This window comes from Pteropus vampyrus, unplaced genomic scaffold, assembly GCF_000151845.1.
Source record: "Pteropus vampyrus isolate Shadow unplaced genomic scaffold, Pvam_2.0 Scaffold505, whole genome shotgun sequence".
In the NCBI taxonomy this organism is placed as follows: domain Eukaryota; kingdom Metazoa; phylum Chordata; class Mammalia; order Chiroptera; family Pteropodidae; genus Pteropus; species Pteropus vampyrus.
In genome coordinates, this window is record NW_011889286.1 from 268,307 (window position 1) to 291,236 (window position 22,930).

Here is a 22,930-nt window from a genome sequence, read left to right on the forward strand (position 1 = left end):
TCATTATGTCCATCCTATAGATGGGGAACTGTGGCTCAGAGAGGTAAAATAAGTTGAATATGATACTATCACTGTCCTCGAAGGAGTGTTAAAGCTCCCAGGAGGGAAGACGAGCACACAACAATGCAAGGGAGAGATGAAGGAGAGTGTGGGCTGAAAACAGGAAGCTTCTAGTCTCCCAGCCAGGAGAGGCCTGAGGTCCCGACCAAGCCAGGCAGGCCCAGAAATGGGGTAAGGGGAGGTCAGAGTTCATATGAATTGGGACTCACTTAGGATGGATTTCCCAGCCAATTTTAAAGCACTTTCCCTCTTGTAAACAGAAAGGGCCTAGTCAGCAACTCATGGGCAGGAAACACAATCATCTACTGGCTGACTACAGCCCTTCACCCTCAGGAGGAAGTCTACTCTGTCAATCTTTGGAGCCCTCAGCCTCAAGGAACTCACAAGTCAAAAAGAGCAAAGTCCCCACTGTATTTCTTTGACCTAAATACAAGCTATTAGTCAGTAGAGCACTGGGGAGGGAGCAGGTTAGGTTCATAGGGATCAAGATGAATTCATCATGGGTTCTATTTTTCTCTTGTAAGTCCTAAGTCCTTGGTTCTGGCCAAACAACTCTGAAGCTGGCCACTCCCACTGCCTCTATCTCAGAGACTTTGTTACAAGACCAAAATGGTTGTCTTTCTCCTCCCCTGTTTACCATGCTGGAACCTCGGCCTTTAAACCATATCTCAGGATATCTCCTCCAGGAAACTCCCAGATTGATCTGCCTCACTCTCCCTACCCTGTCATTCTTTCCCAAAGGCTGTGCTCCTCCTTTCTCTAAACTGACCTGGCCTTCTCCCTGCTCAGTTCCAGGTCCCCCAGCTGGCATTAAAGCTGTCCCTTCATCTGCAAGTAGTGTGGTTGTGTCTTGGCTCCCCCCCACCAAGCCCAATGGGGTGATCCGCAAGTACACCATCTTCTGCTCCAGTCCTGGGTCTGGCCAGCCGGTAAGTAAGCCCAGGGCTGAAGGATGAAGTAGAAAACTACCCTATAGATCAGTCGGCTTCCAGGACAAACCTTGGGGCTGCATTTATCTTTGTTTCTACCTGGATTCATGGATAAGAATAGACACTGGTCACACAAGAGTGGCTGAAGCCTTACCCAATGTTTATCTTGGGTCGGTCCTCTGTTTCATGGGCTGCAAAATTGTCACAAGCCCTGGAGGCTCCTTTGAGTCAGGGGCCAAGACCAAGCAGGCATGAAATGGAGGCCAGGGCCTTGGTTCTTCTGGTCTGGCTGACCAAAGAAGCTCCTGGCAGGCCCCAGAGCTGTTGCCTGGGAATTAGCTGGTCCATGGCCTCCAGAAATGAATCACCTTTCAGCGTGGTCAGTCTGGACTTGAAAGCCTGCTGGGGTTCTGTGCTGAGTGGCCCCCTCAGCATGGAGCTAGCTGAAGGGAGGAGAAAAGATGGGGATAGCTGAGAGAAAACAAGGGCATCTCTCTAGTCCATCTCTCTAGGGCCTGGGCCTAGCTGAGGGGAGAGAAATGAGAGACTGCAATGTGTGCCCAAACCCTGGAGCAGAGGGGTGGCCCCCAGGCTGGGGCACAGTGCAGGGGGCTAGCCCCTGCCCTTCCACTGAATGCTGAGAGGGATCAGAGGGCCCCCATGAAAAGGGAAGAGAGGATGTGGGTGGGTGCAGTGGGCTATGCAGCCACACCCCATAATATGCATCCTTCCCTCTGCCTCTTATCTCCAGCCACTCAACCACAAAATGCTGTGGGATGACTACTATGGAACACATCTGCTGTAGTTACAAGAGCAGGTACAAAGATACCTGTCCTCAGGGGGCTTCCAGTCTGGTGGGGAGGCTGAGGGGTGCCCACTGGAAGACCGAGAGAGAGTACTGTCTAGGAGATGTGCTCAGGATTGGGGAGCAAGAAGCAGAAGGAGGCCAGCTTTTCCCTCTGCCAGCAACTTGTGATGTGACAGCAGCCCGAGCATCTGCAGATGAGCTTCTGGCAGCCAGGGAAGCTGTCCTGAAATTGTTCAGTAATTGTGTCATCATCTCCTCCTCTGCTCTCTGCTTTCCTGTGGTCTTTCTGAATTACCCTCAGAGCAGCAGGTGGCCCAGCTCCTTGCCAGTGAGGCCAGAGTTCTGTTACCAGAGGGGAAGCCCAGCAATGTCTTTTCAGTGACTCCATCCCCTTTTCTCCATCCTCACATGCAGAAAAGTGCACACATTGTGACTGTAGAGCTCCATGAATCCCAGCACACTCAGGCAAATGGCACTCAGAGCAGGGAACAGGACATTGCAATACCCCAAAAGACCTCCTTGTGCCCCTTCCCGTCACCACCCTCCCCCTGGCAGGGTAACTACCATCTTGACTTCAGATTAGTGTTGCCTCTTTTTATACGTGATAAAAATGGGGTCCTACCATTTATCTGGCTTCATTTACTCAACATTATTTTTAATTTGTGAATTTCACCCACATTGTTGTATAACTTGTAGATCATTCACTCTCACTCCTATATAGTTTTCAATTGTGTGCACATAACACAGTTTATCCATTGTGCTATTCACCGATAGGCATTTGGGTAGTTTTCAGTTTGGAGCTATTACAAATGGTGCTGCTGTGAACATCCTTGTATGTGTCTCCTGGTGTACATGCGTCCCTATTGGGTATGCACCTAGAAGAGGAATTGCTGGCTCCTGGGGTCTACAGGTATTGAGTTGAAAGCACCCTGCCATTGTTGGGTGATAGTGCCAGTTTTCCAGTCAACATTTTCAGCCATGTCTTCTGCCCCCTTTCTCCCTACTCTCCCCTTTCCCCTCCTCCAAACACATTCTAGGCTCTTCTTACACTAAGTTTGTCACCATCCTGAACACCCATGATGCCTTTTTATACCCCTATGCCTCTGCCCCTGCTAATCCCTACCATGACGTGCTCTTCACCCTCTATCATACACTAAAATCATTAAATTAACTGTTCACTTTTCTGTCTCCCTTACTGGTCTTTGGGGCCCTGTGAAGACAAGGGAAGCATCGTTTCATCACTAGGTCCCCAGCTGCCAGACATTGTGCCTGGAACATCATTGTCACTAAACACACGTTTGATAAATTGCTAGCAGCCTAGCAATTGTAAAGCCTTAGACATTGGGCAAGTTTCCCTTCACAAAATGATTCTTGAGCTTGAGTTTGTGCAGTCATTTCTCCTCTGATAATGAAGTCTTTCAAAGGGTATCTGGGAGACCAGCCTCCTCATTAACTCAGCCTTGAGAAACCCTGAGTCAACTGGCTGGGAAACCCCCCTCCAGGCCCCAGAGCAGAACTCCTGTCCTCCTCCTGCTGCTGGAGACACTGGGTCCCTTCCTGCTTCCTGCGCATGTCCTGAGCATGTAGGAGACTCCACTCTCGCGGGAAGACTTATCAGACAGTGTCACACAAGGGGCCAGGTGTGCTAGTGTGATGAGAATTTCAACCACATTATTTTAGTGAGGGACCCAGGACCTAACCACCATGTGTGATCATGTTATGTTACCATTTTGCACAAATATATTCCAAGTTCCAAACAACTGCATTACACATTCATTTATGAAAGAACTCCAGGACTGAGTGCAAAGGATGAGGGCACACTCTTATACATGTGACAATGCAAAACCATGAGTATGAGAGTGTGGTTAGAGACTAATGCGTGTGAGTCTGAGTGTGTGTACAGCATCCTCAGAACAGATGTGGGAAACTGCATGTGGTGTTGGCTCCCAGAGAGTTATGCCCTAGGGGTGGACCAGAGCTGCACTAAGTCCTGTTAGAAATTTTACCAAATTGTCGTTATTCTCTGATTATCAAAATAATGCTATTTTATTATAGAAAATTCTGTAAATATATAAAAGAATAGAAAGGAAAGTAAAAATTACTCGTACTCTCATTCTCTGAAGATAAACATTGACCATGTTTTGGTATATAGCCTTCCAGTGTTTGATCTGTATATATATTATGGATTTGGGTTTTTTTAATAAAATTAAAGTTTTACATAATGCTATATAATCTACATTTTTCATGTAATATATGTAGGCACTTTCCCACACCATCAAATATTTTTTTATTTATGATCTTGAATGCCTGTATGTACATAATCTATTTAACAAGTCCCCCATTATCCTATACATAATCTATTTTCAAATTTTCACTGTTATAAATAATGCTTCATTGAGCATTCTTTATAAATGTCTCATGCACTTGATTTATTATTTTCTTAGGATAATTTTCTATAGGAATTCCTAGGTCACAAAGAATATTTTTAAGGTTTGCATACACATTTGCAAATTACCCTTCAGAAAGTTTGCACCGATTTATGCTTCCACCAACATTGTAAGTACGTACTTGTTCCTGTGCCCATGCTAATCCAAGGTATTATATATTTTTCATTATTGCCAGTTGGATTTTTTTTAGTAGTCTGCCGTGATGAAGTAACCGCTTGAGTTAAAGCCAACCCAGTTGGATTTTTTTAAAGGGTCTCTTATTTTAATTTATATTTCTTTGATTACTAGTTGATTATTGTTATATGCTTATTGGATGGTTGTTTTGGGGTTTTTTTTTTTTCATCTTTGGGTAATTGTCAATTCATGTGCTTTGTCTATTTTTTATTTGGGTGGCTCATTTTTTTTTCTTACTGATTTGTTAGTGCTCTTTACATATTGAAGATAATAAGCATTTGTTTTATTATATAGGTTGCAAGTATTTGCCAGTTCATTGCTTGCCTTTTGATTCTATTTTTAGTACGCCATAGGTTTTCTTTTTATATAATCAAAATTTATAAATTATTTCCATTCGTGATTTTTGCCTTTATTTTTATGATTAGAAAGACAGATAAGTATTTACCTATAGTTTTTTCTTTTGTATTTTTACCTTTTTTAAAACCTTTGATCCACTGGGACTTTATGTGGGGGCATGGTTGTGTATTTTTTAAAGTGATTTAATCAGATTATTGGGGAGTCCAGATTAAAAGGAAGACTGGATAAGATGCTGATACCTTCAAGAGGAAGCCAAACCTTTCCTGCCCTGTGTAGACACAAATGTATACACTCAGGTCAATACTGATACAAGCAGCTACACTCAACTTTCCTTCACATACATATACACACCTCTTCCCTCACAGAAAAATGAGCCAGGAGAAGAATATGTCCCAATTTACAAAGAATTTATACACCCCTTGCCTTACTTGTGCTTCACTGTAACCACACAGGGCAGGCAGAGCTCTATTGCTTTCTTAGTTTGCAAGAGAGAAAACTGAGACCCTAGGAACCATGAAAGACACTTATGGGTCATTGGCCTACTAAGAAGGGCAGGCAGCTGTCGAAGACACTTTACCACCCTACCTCATGCACAGATATGAACACAGTCCCCTGGATGCTGTAGCCTGAAAGGACTTCCAACTACCAGGGCTCAGGGTGGCTCTGCACCTGTCCCCAGCAGGGACCTCCTGGGTTCAAGGCCAGATCTTCATAAGGGAGGCAGGAGAAGTTTGCCAGGGAGCTGTGTGTGTTTTGCAGGATGCCTTTGCTTTCTCTCTAACATTTCCCTGCAGATAGCCTGAGGCCAAAAAAGATTTCTCCTGTTATAACTCACTGGGCCCCTCAGCCCTTCCATGGGGCACAGAGAATACACTTTTGTGTCCTGATATCTGTCTGGAGGTCTGTCCCTCAGCACGTGATGAATGCATCTACATGTCTGCGTGTATGTGTGCATGTGGGCACATGTGTGCAAAATCTTGTGACTGCAGAGATAATTATTAGCTCCCTCTGGCCTCAGGGCCCCCCCATCTGTTCCAGGGGCTCCCCCTCCCTAGACTTCCACCCTGATTTCAAAGAGGCCCTAGTGCTGTCCTCCTTTCCCTTCCCTGCGGCTGACCAAAAAATAAAATAAAATGAAAGTCAGCCCCATCCCGCCTGCACCAGGGAAGAGGCTGACAGGAGGTCTGCAAACTAGCGCTTATCAAAAGCTCCTTCTCAAATTCATTTCAATATCTGAGCCCCTGGTTTCCAAGGCAACATAATCTTTTCATCAAAGCTACTGGTAAAACCACTGGGATCTGATATTGTTTTGTTGGCAACTTGTCAAAACTGTCATTTGGTTAAAAAAAATTTATAGATTTATATAACCTACAAATATATGTGGGATCTATACCACTAATAATTATTAATAAAGTGTTGCCCAGTGAAGCTCTCATAGTTCCCTCTCCCTTTCCTTCGTCCCCTGGATGGGTTTGCTGCCTGCAGAATGAAGGAGTGATAATTAGGTGGCAGGGCAGAGAGGTGACTCCGAGCAGGGATGGGCTGGGGAGCCTGTCTACAACCCTAATAAGACAAATGCAGTAATTTAGCTTCTTCCCAGAACTCCTTTTTCTCAAGGTTTTCCTGGGACCTTCCCTCCTACATTCTCCCTTCTCCCAACTCCCTCCATCTCTCACCCAAAACTCTCACATTCCCTGACCTAGAGCCACAGTTGCCAGCACCTGGATCAATCAAAGAGGTAAACTGAGGCTGAGCTGGCAACAACGCAGAGCAGGCCCATCAGCTCCCAGGGCCAAGCCCAGTGTAGATTCTTTTCACTGTTGCTCCAAAACCAGAAAAGGCAAAGTAGGCAGGATCCTGCCTCCCCTTCCACAGCCCCACCTGGACATCATTTCCTCTGAGCACACGGTCCCGAGGAAGGTTGGAGTTGGAGGCCCGAGGGTCTTGGCTCTTACTACTTCTTGGCCTCTGCCCTGCAGGCTCCCAGCGAGTATGAGACGAGTCCAGAGCAGCTCTTCTACCGGATTGCCCACCTGAACCGTGGGCAGCAGTACCTGTTGTGGGTGGCTGCCGTCACCTCCGCCGGCCGGGGCAACAGCAGCGAGAAGGTCACCATTGAGCCTGCTGGCAAGGGTGAGCAGCCTGGGGCTGGACCAGAGGGACAGAAGCTGCTAGAAGCCCCTTCTAGAATTCTGGTGCTCCCCAAAAGGGATGTCTCCTCTCCACCCTGTCTGTGAGGAGCTGGCTGGCCACCCGCCTCCCTCTTGCATCCACCAACACTGGGCCTCTGCTGCCCCCTGACTCCTGGAAAGCCTCACAACAGGCTCAAGGCAGCATGATATCCAGGGCAGGCATGGTGCACCCGGGTCTCCCAATCCAAACTCCACTCTGGGGTCGAAAGAAGGAGTTAGCCCCCCAGCCTCCAGCAGAGACTTTATCCCAATGCTCAGCTCTCCGGAGAGGCCTGAGGCAGGGTACACTGCTTTCCACAGACTGGATTGCTGCAGAGAGCCCCCTCATCCTGAAGCCTGAACACCTCAGGCAGAGGGGACCCCACTGATTGATTGATGGTTCATTTGATAAACAGACATTACAGAGTGCACATCGTGAAGGAGGCTCTGGGCTAGAGGCTGCACACAGGGCAAATTAGACTGACCTTACGGAGCCCCACCAAATCCCTGGCCTGGGCATACATTTGCCATGGGGGTACATGTGCCTCCACTTTACAGGCAATGACAGTTCTGAGGCTGCAACCCAAGATCAAGACAGATGCAGTCACACAGAGCTGCTAGGCTGCCCTCTGTACAACCCTGGGGCTAGGATTTAGCCACATAGCCCATGACTCAGTCTCTACTTCAACGCTGGTCCTCCCTAATCTCTCATGACCTGCCTCCTCTCACAGCCATATGACTCTCTAGCTCAGGGCCCCAGGACCAGAACTCAGATGGGGTAGTTTCTGCCTCAGCCAGTCCTGGGGAGGTGAACTGCCTTTGGTTCGGGCACGAGAGGCATCAGCCCTCCCCTGCCACAGGCTCAGAGTCGGCTAGCCCTCACTGAGGGCCAGCAGTGGACCAGGGGCCTCCACCTGCCCTGCCAATAGGTTTTGTTACCTCATTTACAGTTGAGCACTTTGAGCAGGAGTGGCATAGCCTGCAAGACAGCTAAGAGTGGTAGGCTAGCTCTTCTGGCTCCAAGCCGGGGCTCTTTCTACATGGCCTCAGCATTTCTAACCTGCTCTGACCCTTCCTCCCAGAGGCACTACCATCCCCTTCCCCTAAATTTACCTCCTTCAGGAGGAAACGGGTCTAGAGCCTATAATCCTCCCAGGACAGCTGGCCTTGGCTGAGACAGCATCCAACGGCCTGGGTGTCTTGGCAGAAGGCTGGCCCCTTCCTCTGTGAGCACAAACTATGTATAACCTTTCCAGAGGGCTTTGTACTTCCTAGAACACATTTACACATCTCCCTCTTCTGTCCTCACAGCAGCCCTGTGAGTTAGGAGAGATGAGCACTGCTATTCCCCTCCTCCCCTCCAAAACACACACTAAGACATGGACAAGTTCAAGGAGCCAGCCCCAGCAATGTGGCAGAACCAGGTTCAGAACCGGGTCTCTAGAGAACCTGGCACCCTCCCCAAGGCCCCCTAGATTCTCTCTGGCCCCAGTGGGGGCCATCTTAACTCAGGCCCCTCTGCTCGGCCTGTCTTTCTGCCACTGAGCAGTCCTCCACTGTCCCGAGCAGCCCTTTTCCTTCTCCTCAGCAGCTCTCCCAGACCTCCTTACTCTCCCAAGCCCCATCGCCCCAGTACTGCCTTCACAGGAGAGGAACCTCTATTTTCTGCACCCAGATCCCTAAATATTGCTTGCTCAACTACCTTACATCTTCTCTCTCCCCAGGAAAGGACACTTGGCTCGGAGGGGCCCGCGGTGGTCCTCTGAAACGCTTAGTCACTTGGTTAATTTAAGACCTGTACCCGTGAGCCCTCTCGGGTGAGGAGATCTCTGAGATACCTGACAGGATTACGTTCTTGCTGGGCCCTTGACCGCTTTGCCTCCCTTGCTTTCTGTGATGCTGCTTGGGCATCCTGGTCCTCTCAGTTTGCTCCTGCCTGCCCCCCACACACCCGGGACATTCCTTTCTCCTCTGTGCCCATATGTGTTGACACCAGGGCTTTGCCACTGCTCTGTCAATCTACATTCCCATTCCTAGTGACCTCAGTCACTCTGCTGACTCCCACGTCAGTCTAGCCATCTCTTATGCTTCAGAACATTTATATCCAATTGTTTTCTAGCTGCTCCGTGTAGGTGTCCCCAGGCACTTTGGGCTCAGCATGAGGCAAAGTCTTCCGATCTCTCCTGCCTACGCCACTCTTCCTCCCACGTGCCTTGTCTCTGTGAAGACACTATCACCCACCTAGTTGGCCCAGCTGGAATCCTAGCAGTCATCCTCACCTCCCTTTCTATCTCTTCCCCCAAAACAAGTCAGACCCCGAGTCCTGGCACTTCTTATCCTGAGCACCTCATCTCATCCCTACAGCCATACATCACCTCCAACCTGCACTCTGGCCACCATTTGTCTCTGGTCTATGTACATCCTTCAGGACCAACCCCGCCAAACCATCCTCTGCAAGCAGCCAGGAGTTTATCTAAAACTCTACTTTGAACATGTCACTACTTACTTAGAAGCCTCTAGTGGCTCCTCATGACCTCAAGAGGAAGTCCAGCCTCATTGTTCTGCCGGCAGAGCCACCATGTTTCTACTCCAGCTCACCCCTCCAACCTCTGCTCTCGCCTGTTCCCCTTTACTCACCCTGGGCTTTGGTCACCCTGAGTATTGCAGACTCTCATACTTGCCATGTGATTCAGGCCTCCATGCCTCTACTCAGTGCTGTTCCCTCTTCCTGGCACACTTTTTTTCTTCTCTGCATATTGAATTCCTTCTTAGCCTTCAAGATTCAAGTCACATCTTCCAATTCTAGAAGCCTCCCCTGGTCATAACCTCTACCACCAACAAACCAGCAGAGTTCACACCACCTTCTTTGTGCTCCCATGAGAATTTGTAGCTACTACCGCCATAGTATTTTTCACCCTGTAATGATATTTTTAAATATCTATTTCCCTCTTGGACAGTGAGCAACTTAAGGACAGGGAATAAATCTTAGTCATTTTGTGAATCCTCTGAGTCTCAGGTGATAGCTGACTCATAAGAGGTATTTTATAAATGCTTTGTTGAATCAAGGACTCTCGGCTGAAATTCCCTGCACCCATCCCTCACCTCAAGCCCAAGGTAGAGGTCAGGTAGAAGAGGAAGGACTTAATGTGAAATTTGGGGAACTCTGAGAAAGGGAGGCCAGGGCACGGTTGGGTATAGAAGTGCAGTGGCCCTCATCCTCTCTTCCTTGTAGCTCCAGCAAAGATTATCTCCTTTGGGGGCACAGTGACAACACCCTGGATGAAAGATGTCCGGCTGCCTTGCAATTCAGTGGGAGATCCAGCCCCTGCTGTGAAGTGGACCAAGGACAGGTGTGTGCAGGACCCTGGAGGGAGGAGAGACCCTAAAGAGGAGCATAGTAGAAGATCTATGAAGAGAATGGGGTGTCCCTGCTTCTAGCTGACGTGGTCACCTCCAACACTGTGGAGGCCTTCTTGAGTACACAGCAATCACTCTCACAAGTAGGCCTGGCCTCCCTGACTCCTCTGTTGGGAGTTCAGGATCTCCTTTCCATGGTCACAAGGCCAAGATTACTGGATACCTGCCAAGAAACCCTAAGACCCAATAATCCAAAGTCCCCTAGCAAGCCTCCTTCTGCTCCCAGCAATATTTTCCTACACATATGGGGGAGGCTCCAAGTGAGGGGCTGTTTGCCATAACCCATACTCCCCACAGTGAAGACTCGGCCATCCCCGTGTCCATGGATGGGCACCGGCTCATCCATACTAACGGCACACTGCTGCTGCGTGCTGTGAAGGCTGAGGATTCGGGCTACTACACCTGCACGGCCACCAACACGGGGGGCTTCGACACCATCATCGTCAACCTTCTTGTGCAAGGTGAGACCCTGCGAGGCAGGTCTGGCTCAGGTGGGGGCAGGGAGGAGGAAGAGGTAGAAATTCTATCGTGAGAGAGAAAGTTGTTGAATGGAAGACGACGACCAACCAACAGGGAGACTGGCCCTCAGTGGATCAGAGGTATCAAATGGAAGAGGAGGCAGGAGGAGTGGGGAGAATGACCAGGCGTGAGGGGAGCACCTAGAAGGTGGGAAAGCCAGTCCCTTGCCCTCCTTCCCACTGGATTACCCCCATACCTCCCATCAGAAGACAACCCTTTTGGTGAGGGCTGGCGGCTTTCCCCTCACAGTTCCCCCGGACCAGCCCCGCCTCACTGTCTCCAAAACCTCCGCTTCGTCCATCACCCTGACCTGGATTCCAGGTGACAATGGGGGCAGCTCCATCCGAGGTGAGAGGGGTCTGGATGAGGAGGGGGAGACAGGGGAAGGAATTCTGGGCCCAGAGGCAGAGGAAGGGTTTTTACCCACTCCCGCCACTTATTCCCAGGAAGTGATAGGGGGGTGATTCAGACCACAAGGATGTTACCCAAGGGCCATGAAAAGTACAGCGGCCTAGGCGCCTGGGCTTTGGAACGCCCACCCCATTGCCACTAGTGAGCTGTGCGAACCCAAAGAGATTGTTTTCTTCTCTGGGCCTCCGTTTCTAAATCTGTAAAAGTGGACAAACTACTAGATGGAGTTCTTCTCAAACTTGAACATGCACATGAGTCACCAAGAAATCTTGTAAGAAGATTCTAATTCAGGAGGGCTGGGGTGGGGGCCGAGAATTTGCATGTCTGACAGGCACCCAGATGATGCCACGCTGCTGTCATAGGACTGCACGTGGAGCACTGAGGTCTAAACAGGATCCCTCTTAAGCCTCACCACCCTGGTTTCCTGCTCTGCTCCCCACATTGGCTTCTAAACTCTAACACAACAGCTGAAGAGAGAGAACAGTACAATTCACCCAAGGTCCTTCCGGTTTTGTCTCTAAAGTGCATCTGTCCCTCCCAATGACCAAAGGCCCCACTCTGCCCGCTACCTGAGCCCAGCCCCCGTGGTGCCTGTCAGGCATCCCAGGTCTCTCCCCGACCCACCTGAGCCATGCAAACCTCCCGGGCAGGCTTTGTGCTGCAGTACTCGGTGGACAACAGTGAGGAATGGAAAGATGTATTCATCAGCTCAAGCGAGCGGGCCTTCAAGCTGGACAGCCTCAAGTGTGGCACATGGTACAAGGTGAAGCTGGCAGCCAAGAACAGTGTGGGCTCCGGACGTATCAGTGAGATCATCGAGGCCAAGACCCATGGGCGGGGTGAGGCCCAGTGACAGAGGTGGGAGAGATGGGCCCAGGAAAGAAGAGTGGGGGGAAAGAAGCCCAGGACAAGGAGTGGAAGATGGCTGGGATAGGGGAAGAGAACACAGGGAAGCAGGGAGGCTGAAGGGAGAGACTCAACCTAGTTCCCATCACTGCAGCATCTAAACGAATCACAGTAGGAAAAACTGGTCCCACTTCCTTGCTGGGGTGGCAGATGAAAATCACTCTCTTCCTTCTTCCTGCATCTCTCTCCCTCCTTTGCTGAGGCCTTCTCTCCAGGCCCTTCCCTCCTCTCTTCTGCCTCTGTTCCCTGGGGCATCCCTATTCTCATCTGTGGTAGCCACTCATCCCCTGGAGCCACTGCAGTCCCAGCCGCCCCCAGGGGAAATTTTTCCAGCCCAGAAGAATGCACCTTCCTTCCCTCTTAGTCTCTAACTTCTCTCTCTCTCCCTCTGGCCCCCCAGAGCCCTCCTTCGGCAAAGACCAGCACCTCTTCACCCACATCAACTCTACACATGCTCGGCTTAACCTGCAGGGCTGGAACAATGGGGGCTGTCCTATCACAGCCATCAGACTGGAGTACCGGCCCAAGGGCACCTGGGCCTGGCAGGGCCTGCGGGCCAACACCTCTGGGGAGGTGTTTCTGACTGAACTACGAGAGGCCACGTGGTACGAGCTGCGCATGAGGGCTTGCAACAGTGCTGGCTGTGGCAACGAGACAGCCCAGTTCGCCACCCTGGACTACGATGGCAGTAAGTCGGAAAGAGTAGAATTGGGCAGCACAGAGGCTGGAGCAAGGTTTTGCCAGGGAAGCCGGCAGAAAGGCAAATACATAAAGAGGAAGATGAACAAATAGAAAAATCAGCAGCGCTACAGTCAGGAGAAAGGCTGACAGGTGGATAAATAGGCAAAAGGAGCAACAGATTGGTAGGCAGGTTAAGTGGACAGATGCACCAGTGACCAATACAGACAGATTGACATGCAGACAAACAAGTCAGTAACACTAAGGATGGAGGGTCTTTGAAAGTGTGAGCCTTGCTCTCCATGGCTCAGAGAGATGGAGAGGGAGGGAGAGATGCAGCTGATGTCCTGCCCTCTGAGAACCCTCTGTTAGTATGGTGTATTAGCCGGCATGGGAGAGCCTGTGCTGCAATAACAGAGAAACGTGAAAAGCTCCGTGGCTAAACCCAGTGAAGATTGGTTTCTTGCTCTCATAAAGTCTCAGGAGCATTGAGTGGCCACCATCTTTTAGCGCTGTTATCTTGAACATGTAGCTTCTAAGGTCACCAAAAAGAGAGAGAAAAGGTACACTAGTTCTTAACTGCTTTGGCCAGGAGTTGATACTCATGACTTTTATTAACACTCTGTTGTCCAGCACTGGTCACATAATTCTAATCTAACTGCCAGGAAGTCTTGGAAAGATAGATGAACACATGGATACTTGGTGAGCACTAACTGGTGTCTAGTACATGGGGACACCTCACACACAGGCATGCACACACACTCATAAACATGTATGCATACACGAAGACGTGCACACATACACTGACACACATGCACACACACATACATTAATGGTGCATAGAAGGCTCCATTCACAGGGATCAGTTGTCACAAGCTAAATTAAGTCTACCTATGTGTTAAGGAAACAATAAAGTGGTATCAGAATGGGATGGGCTCAAACAGGGAAGGCTTCATGAAGGAGATGACTCTTAGGTGAGGCTTTGAAACAGGCAACAATCAGGGCTTGGCAGAGGGCTGTGTCAGCAGAATAATGTATCATTGTCTCTTTGCAGGCACTCAAGGCTAGCAGATATTGCCCATGGAGAGAGGGAGCAGGGAGAGAATGCAGGGTATTTAGTGGCTTTCGTCCCCATCTAGGGAAGAGAATCCAGGATCCCACTGCCCTGACTTCTCTCTACTAAGATTCTCACCATCTCCCCCAACCCCAACCCCACCTTACCAGCAGGGTGTAGGAATCTCAGACTGTCATCCACCCTCCAGAAATGAACACTGAACTCCAACAGGCAAGAGACTATCTCTGAGAGACTTCAAGATAATTCTAAAACAGACCCAGGGAGTCGTTAATTTCATAATGTAGTGTAAAGACTACACAACTGTTCATAGTTGTCCTAATGGGACCAGAATTTGCGGGAAGCAGAGGGGAGGGGAGGAGCTCTACATCATGACATGAAGGTCAGACTGAGGCCAAGGGCAGCAAGAAAGATCAACGGGCTCCCTCGCCCATGGGAATCTGCACAGCACCCAACTTATAAGGGACATCTGACTCCCTTCTTCACCCCCATTAGGCACCATCCCTCCCATTAAGTCTGCTCAAGGTGAGGGAGATGATGTGAAGAAGCTGTTCACCATCGGCTGCCCCGTCATCCTGGCCACACTGGGGGTGGCACTGCTCTTCATCGTGCGCAAGAAGAGGAAGGAGAAGAGGCTGAAGCGACTCAGAGGTGGGGGAGTTTCCTGTGGGCTTCCCAGGTGGAATCTTGACCCTCAGCCCCACTGGCCACTTTCCACTGGCTCACAGCACCATCTGGACAAGACAGAGTGCCCGTGTCCCTTTGAAAGGATAGCTGCCCTTCCAACCTTCTAAAACCTCCTTAGTGTTCACTTCTTCTTCCCCAGGACTTTGTGCCTGCTCTAACCAAGGCTGACTTTTAGAAGTTCACATTGGTAGAACTATACAGCTTGTTACAAGATATAAACATTTCCATGTTGATTGGTAAGCGGATGTTGCTCTCCTCACCCTGGATGTGCTATTCTCTCACACAGGAACCCTGTGACTTTTCCAGGATCTGGCTACTAAAGAGTAGACCTACAGGTGTTCTCTAGGACCTTACTCAGTTCTGACTGGGCATTTAAATGCCACATCATTGTCAAATATTTTTAATGTCATCCCCTATCCCAACACCTAATACTGTAGTCTGGGCATGGGTCTAGAGTGTGTGGCACCTACTAGTTACTTAATGTTTATTTACTCATTTGGAAAACATTTATTAGCATCTGCTATATTGTGGATACTGCCAGACATTGGAGGTAAAAAGATGAATAAAGAAGGATTTCAAAGAACCCTTATAGAGTTCACGGTCTAATGTGAGAAGCCAGGCTCAGTAGCACAGAAGAGAATGATTAGCACTGCCTACGCTGTTTAGGAGTTGGAGGAATGGATAAATGGATGTTTCAAAGGATGGTTGGATGGCTGCTGGATAGATGGACGAATAGATGAATGGATGGATGATTGGATGGATGAGTGATTAGATGGTTGCTTTGATGGATGACTGGTTGGATAGTTGGGTGGAAGGATATATAGATGGAAGGATGGTTGGATGGATGGTTGAATAAAAGGTTTGATGTACAGATGGTTAGATGGATAAATGATTGTACGAATGGAGGGATGGAGAGAGGGATGGATGGTTAGCTGAATGGATAGTTGGATAGACTGATGATTAAATGGATGCATCAATGGATATTTGGATGGATAGATGGATGATAAGATGGAGAGATGGTTAGATATTTAAATGAATGAATGGATGAATGGATGATTAGATGAATGGTTGAATAGATGAATGAATAATCACATGAATGGCTGGAGAGATAGTTGGATGGGTTGATAATTGAATGGATGGATGATTGGAGAGTTGAATGGGTGGATGATGAACAGTTGGCTGGATGGGTAGATGAGTGGGTGGATAGTTGGATGTATGGATTAATAGGTGGATGATCCATGATTAATGGATAAATGGGTGTATTTGAAAGCTTGGATGCATGCATGCAGCTAGATTCACTCTGACAGATCATTCTCAGTTATCAGGGGTCTAATAGATTAACCAGGACCTTTGCTTTTCCTGTCTTGCCAATTCCTAACCTGAGAGTCCTGATCTTATTCAAGGTCCTTCTGAAACAAAGCAGGGACCCCCAAATCCATCCATGAATATTTGGGGGATAGATACCCTAGAGGAGGAAGTGAAGCTTCTTGGTTAATAGTCATCTGGGGCTCCCATTGACCACCTCTACTACATCCTCCACTCTCTCCTTTCCCCAATAGATAACTAAGGACAGACCTGCCATTGGTGTCCATGGTGTCTTGTTTAATTAGAGTGAATTCAGGAAGCAAATGGAGCTTTTACGTACTCTCCTTTGGGAAGGACCTTCCTATTAAATAAAAATCTAGAAAAGAAAGGAAAATAGACCTGAGTCAAATCCCGAATTGGGAGCAGTGAGACCTTATCATGTTTTGGACTGTTTTAGAATCCTTACATTTCTCCCTCTTCTTCTCAGGATACCAGCCTTGGCCCCAATTTAGGGAATTCTCCCACCTTGTTCCCCTGCCTCTTCCCACTCTCATCCTACTCAGACTTCATTCTCACCTAGCCCCTCTCTCTGCTGTTTTACAGATGCAAAGAGTTTGGCAGAAATGTTGATAAGGTAAGTATCACATAGCTGTTCCCTCTTTCCTCCCCTCGCTTTACCTCCCCAGCCCCACCCGCCCACCCACATGGGACAGGCTTCTAAGATTCCATTGTTTTGCAAACAAAAAACAAAAAACAAAAAAACCAACCCCTATGGCTGCTGAGTCACCCACCTCTAGCCCTTCTTCCCACAGCAAGAACAACCGAAGCTTTGACACCCCTGTGAAGGGGCCACCCCAGGGCCCACGACTACACATTGACATCCCCAGGGTCCAGCTTCTCATTGAGGACAAGGAAGGCATCAAGCAGCTGGGTGAGTGACAAGTACTACAGGCTCTCTGTTCTGCTCTGAGTGTGCTTCTCCAGGCTACAACCCACACAAAGGGCAACCATCAGCCCTCACGACAGTACCCAGGGTTCTAACTGAAGCCCTATCAACAACTCAGCAACTTTAGACTGTATTGCAACTTCTTTCAAGGGCTGTTTCCTTCTCTAAGGGAAAATCATCCTGGCCTTTCTGGGCCTCAGCATTGGATAAAGACAAAAGAGAAATTTGGGAAGTAAAGATAGTGCCCAAAGAGAAGGTTTCCTGCTGATTGTCCTTATTTCCCCAGGAGATGACAAGGCCACCATCCCCGTGGCAGATGCTGAGTTCAGCCAAGCTGTCAACCCACAGAGTTTCTGTACTGGTGTCTCCTTGCATCATCCAGCCCTCATCCAGAGCACAGGACCCCTCATCGATATGTCAGACATCCGGCCAGGCACCAGTATGCATCATCCCCAGGGAGACAGCCCTCTTCCTACACAGGGCGTCTTGGGCACAGCATGGGGCAGAGGTGATAAAATAAAAAATAAAAAATAAAAAAGGAGTGAGGAACATCATGGAAGAATGGAAAGAGCTTTGGAGACCTTGGAGACTTTGGAGACCTCCAGAGTCTGGAGACCTTGACTGCAGACTTACTAGCTGTAACCTTGAGCGTATCACCAGCCTTATATCTCTGGGCCTCAGTTTCCTTACCTAGAAATGTTCTTGCTCCTAGGGGCCTTCTGCCTCTAGCACTGTGACTCTAGACAGCAGGACTGTAGGGAATGATGCACTGTCAGGAGGCAGCAGCAGAGGAGGGAAAGATGGGGTGGGTGGGGAGAACCCCAGAATGCTGTCCACTGCCCCCATGCCTCGACATTCTTGCTCTTCTCCTCTGGAGCCAGTTATGTGGTCAGGAAAGACAGCATGCTAAGTATTCCCAAGAGAGCTTCCTCCTCCCTCACTCCCCACTGCGCTCTCTGGTAAGTGCCAGCTGCCCAAGCCTAAATGCCCTCCGTTGGAAGGTGTTAGCTCTTTCTTCCTCTGTGTAGATCCAGTGTCCAGGAAGAATGTAAAGTCAGCCCACAGTACCCGAAACCGGTATTCAAGCCAGTGGACTCTGACCAAGTGCCAGGCCTCCACACCTGCCCGCACCCTCACCTCTGATTGGCGCACCGTGGGCTCCCAGCATGGTGTCACTGTCACTGAGAGTGACAGCTACAGTGCAAGTCTCTCCCAGGACACAGGTGAGCCAGGGGCCCTGACTGTGTCCTGCTCACTCTCTTCCAGCTCCCTCATAATCCAGCCTCACCTTCCATTTTCCCAGCTCCTACCCACTAGTTCATGGGCTCCAGGACACAAGTCAGTTTTATTTCCGGCTGGCCACTGACTCACTGTATGGCTATGACAAAAACACTGAACCTCACTGAGCTCTACCTGGACAAGGATTTCATTTTTTTTCCCCCCAAAATGTCAGAGAAAATAGTACATATGACGTTTGTTGGAGAAAGGGCTGAGTGTTCTGGGGATAGTTGCTTATTTTCAAGAATGAAAAGTGTTTGCCCTTTATTCAAAAACAGTGGGATCACTCCTGTCACCACTGAGGCCTTCACAGTGGGGGAGCAGGATCTTCTGAGCCTGGCTCACACTATGGCCAGGCTTTCAGATGGCTGCTGGGGTTAGGGGTAGGGCAACTGCTCAGTCTGGTCTTATTTACACCCTTCTCTCCATAACCCACTCATTTCCTCTTAACCCTATGCTGTCCATCTCCCTAGACAAAGGACGGAACAGCATGGTGTCTACTGAGAGTGCCTCTTCCACCTACGAGGAGCTGGCCCGGGCCTACGAGCACGCCAAGCTGGAGGAGCAGTTGCAGCAGGCCAAGTTCGAGATCACCGAGTGTTTCATCTCTGACAGCTCCTCTGACCAGATGACCACAGGCACCAACGAGAACGCTGACAGCATGACGTCCATGAGCACACCCTCAGAGCCTGGCATCTGCCGCTTCACCGCCTCCCCACCCAAGCCCCAGGATGCCGACCGGGGCAAAAATGTGGCTGTGCCCATCCCTCACCGGGCCAACAAGAGTGAGTGCCCAGGCCACCTCCTCTGCTGTGTCCCAGCCCCCAAGTCCCATGAGCCCTAGCTAGGCCTAGCCCTAACAGGACCTGGATCCTGCCAGCCCAGCAGGGATCTTTGACAGTGCGGGAGAGCGCAAAAAACAAGGACTGGGGAGCAAGCAGATGAGGGTCTGCATCCTGGCTCAATCTTTTAATATCTCTGTGGCCTTGGGCAAATCACTTAACCTCTCTGCCCTTAATTTTCTCGTTTGTAAAATACAAATGAGAGTGTATACTTTACATTGTTGTAATGGGCATTAGAAATGATATATGTGCCTGGTGCATAGTAGGTTCTTGTTAAGTAGTGATCAGTCCCTTAATCTGAAGTTATGCCAGGGTGAAAAGAGATCCCTTGTGGGGTAAACTGCCCAATGGCCATTGGTCTCAATGCTGTTTGAACTTAATCTAGACCCAAAGGAGCAATCCTAGCAGCTTAGCCCCTGGTGGCCAAACCTCACGGTGGGCAGTGACCTGGCCTGACTGGGAATCATCTGACTTCAGGGCCCTGGACAGAGCACATGCCCTTTGGGGTTAGCAAGGCAGATCTAGGATAACCAGAGGGAGTATGAGGGAAAGTCTATCAGCAGATATTGAGACCACAGTCAAACAAACCATTAGAGTCAGGTCTTCTCAGTACTGACCTTCTAAGTGGCCATACTATCCTGGAGGGCTCAGGGTCATCGAGGGTAACAGAAAATCGAGAACTGAGGAGACTAGCAGCCTTGAATGATGCCCCACCCCTTCTAGCTGTGCGAATTCGGGCAAATTACTTAATCTCTCAGAACCTCAAATTCCTCACTTGCAAAACGCAGGTAGGTATTAGCCTATCCAGGGGGCTGTGGGGACCAAATGAGATCATCTAAGGAAAGTGCCTGCCACAGTCAACGGGACAGAGGCACATTCACAGGATGGGGTGCTCGCGAGCAGAGGGATCAGGATAAGGGGGCAGTTTAAGAAATTTGGAACATTCCACCTGGAGAAGAGGGGACCAAGGAAAGGGAAGGGTAAATGTACCTGATTTCAGACATCTGAGAGGCTGCATGGGAAAGAGGGGGAGGCCTTGCTCTCTGGGTCCTCAGAGGACAGAATTCGGTTCAGTGTGAGGAAGTGACAGAGAGTGACAGTTCTTTCCTCCTCATGGTAAAGCTTTCTAACAGCCAGAGCTCTTAGGAAATCCTTGTCTTCAGAAGTGAGCTCTCTACTAGCTGGAGCTGACCAGCTTATAGTAATCATCTAACAATAAGTATCAATTTACTGCAACTACTATATGTGCCAGCCACTGTATTGAGGAGCTTTTCCATGCTTTATCTTATTCAGTACTCGCGGTAACCCTGTAGGGAAATGTGATTATCCCCATTTCACAGATAAGGAAACTAATGCTCAAAGAGGTCAAGCACCTGACCTTTCCTCAACTCCTCACTGCCCATCCTGTGGAGGGACTCCTATGCCAGCTTGGGGAGAAGATCGGTGGGTGGGGGGGTGAGGTGAACAAGCAGGTTCCCAGAAGCCTCTGCCTCTCACATCCTCTGCTTCTGTGATTTCAGGTGACTACTGTAACCTGCCCCTGTATGCCAAGTCAGAGGCCTTCTTCCGAAAGGCGGATGGACGTGAGCCCTGTCCCGTGGTCCCACCCCGTGAGGCCTCCATTAGGAATCTGCCTCGAACCTACCACACCCAGGCTCGCCACCTGACCCTGGACCCTGCCAGCAAGCCCTTGGGCCTCCCGCACCCAGGGGCCCCAGCTGCCGCCTCCACAGCCACCTTACCTCAGAGGACTCTGGCCATGCCAGCACCCCCAGCTGTCACGGCCCCCCCAGCACCTGGTCCCACCCCTGCGGAGCCCCCTGCTGCCCCTAGCGCTGCCCCTCCAGCCCCCAGCACCGAGCCTCCACGGGCCGGGGGCCCACACACCAAAATGGGGGGCTCCAGGGACTCACTTCTTGAGATGAGCACGTCGGGGGTAGGAAGGTCTCAGAAGCAGGGGGCTGGGGCCTACTCCAAGTCCTATACTCTGGTGTAGGGGCACAGCAAGAAGAGCAGCCCTACGCTTGGACCTGTCTGCACCTCCAGCCCTCAAACACCAACTTGGCTGTTTTCCTGCGTTATTTATATAAAACTGACAGACAAAAACCAACCAACAATGAAAAGAGACCCCCCACCCCGCCCCAAGTCATGAACGCTTGTACATAGAACTCTTTTGTACAAATGAAACTATTTTCTTCTTCTCCATGAAGCCAGGGCACAAAGAATTTGACAGTCCAAGTCAAACCCCCCCCCACCCCACAAAATATGCGTGGAGAGATATATAAATATAGAGAGATAAGAACACATTGACAAGCTATATATATATATACACACACACACATACATATATATGTATGTGTGTGTGTGTATATGTATATACATATTTCTCTCACCTTATTTTGAGACAGAGGCACAAAGACTCAGCAATTTTTCCTTCCTCATTCTCTCTCCAACCTAGGTGGTTTTGACAAAGACCAAAATCCAAACTCAGAGACACTGCATGCGATTTTACTGTTCCAAGAAAACCAGGAGTTGCTTCAATTTGCAGATGCTTATGTGTTAATACCTTTTTCTATGAAAAAAGACCCAGCGCCGTGTGCAATAAAGGTTATGTTTCTACGTGGTAGCTTTTTTCCCATCTGGCAAAAACCAATAGAGAGGGAGGAAGGAGAGGCCCCTATAACAGGCCGTCATCTCTCATGGAAAAACTTTGAGAAGACTGAGCTCTAACTCAGCACGTTAAGCTTTTTAAAAGGCTTTCAATTAGCCAAGGTAAGTCCTTGAGCACCTGTTCTGTTCTCAGATCTGTGCTGGGCCCTAAGGGGGTCCAGCAGTGTGGCTTTGAGCAAATTCCAAAACCCCTCTGAGCCCCAGTTTCATTAGCTATAAAATGAGGCAACCTTGGTGAGAGCTCTGGGGAACCTGGTATGGGGAGCTGGGGGTGTCTACTGGCTTCTCTCCTCTAGGAGAATACAGTATAGCCAGGGGAACAAGCTATGCAGAACCACTAGTGAGCAGTTAGGTTATATAAGAGGTTCCTATGAACTGGGAGAGGGAGGTAGAGATTATGTATACCCTGGCGGTGGGGCCAGAGCCTGTAGTTCTGGGCTGACTGTTAGGGTGAGACCAAAGGGAAAGGAAGTGAGGTCATCAAAGTTCGAAGAGGTGAAAAGGGCTCATGGATGAGGGGGAATGGAGCTCAGCCAAAGAGAAGCAGCCAGAACCCTACCTCATCTGGTTTTGGAGGAGCTGGCAATGAGATTGCCAGGTGGAAACGTGCCCACATGCAGGTGTGCAAGGAGCCTCTGATGAGAGGGTTAAGAGGGCAGCACGGGGCGGGGGCATGTGACCTGGGCCTTCGAGGACATGAAGGTTTGGATAGGCAGAGATGGAAACGCCCAAGAGACAGCAAAAGCCCAGGGGTAGAGACCCCAGCTGAAAAGAAGGTGCACCCAAGAAGTACAAGGGGGCACCTGAGTTCAGCACCCTGAGTCAAGGCTGAGTTGTGCATCAGGAATCTGGAAGGAAGGTGAGTCTGGGGCCTGCTGTTGCCCCGCAACTGAGAGGAGGAACTGGGAAGGGAAGGGCTGGAGACAAAGGAAGGGGTTTGTGCTTATCAGTCTCAGCCACTGTGAGGGGCTGCATAGCTGAGACGCATGACCTTTAATAGAAGCACTTTTCAAAAAGCAACTCATTCCATAAAAATTCCCTGAGCACCTAGGGAGTGTGGGATGCCGAGGAGCTCCTGCCCACGAGTAACTACATTACAAAACAAGGAGGCACCATAAAAGAAGAGGGGGCAGAGATAATGTGCTCCTTGGTGACTCCTGGGCCCATGTGGAAACTCCATCTCGGGCCCCACACCTAGGACCCACGCCAGAGACCCAGCTAATGGCATTAATGAGAACAGTGAGAATGAGGCC

At 49.5% G+C, this 22,930-nt stretch overlaps 1 protein-coding gene across 1 annotated transcript in view; it reads left to right on the forward strand.

Moving 5' to 3' along the window:
* Nucleotides 1-21,003, forward strand: part of DSCAML1 (DS cell adhesion molecule like 1) — a gene marked incomplete at its 5' end in the record, with an annotated part of 99,650 nt that extends 78,647 nt beyond the window's left edge. Inside the window, 14 exons of the mRNA XM_023524890.1 lie at nt 850-989; nt 6,755-6,908; nt 10,179-10,296; nt 10,661-10,824; nt 11,132-11,230; nt 11,944-12,132; nt 12,600-12,887; nt 14,445-14,600; nt 16,545-16,575; nt 16,754-16,872; nt 17,174-17,326; nt 17,916-18,110; nt 18,639-18,950; nt 20,528-21,003. Of these exons, the coding sequence (XP_023380658.1) occupies nt 850-989; nt 6,755-6,908; nt 10,179-10,296; nt 10,661-10,824; nt 11,132-11,230; nt 11,944-12,132; nt 12,600-12,887; nt 14,445-14,600; nt 16,545-16,575; nt 16,754-16,872; nt 17,174-17,326; nt 17,916-18,110; nt 18,639-18,950; nt 20,528-21,003 (2,594 nt within the window). The remainder of the gene's footprint in view (nt 1-849; nt 990-6,754; nt 6,909-10,178; nt 10,297-10,660; nt 10,825-11,131; nt 11,231-11,943; nt 12,133-12,599; nt 12,888-14,444; nt 14,601-16,544; nt 16,576-16,753; nt 16,873-17,173; nt 17,327-17,915; nt 18,111-18,638; nt 18,951-20,527) is intronic.
* Between the last annotated feature and the right edge of the window lie 1,927 nt (nt 21,004-22,930).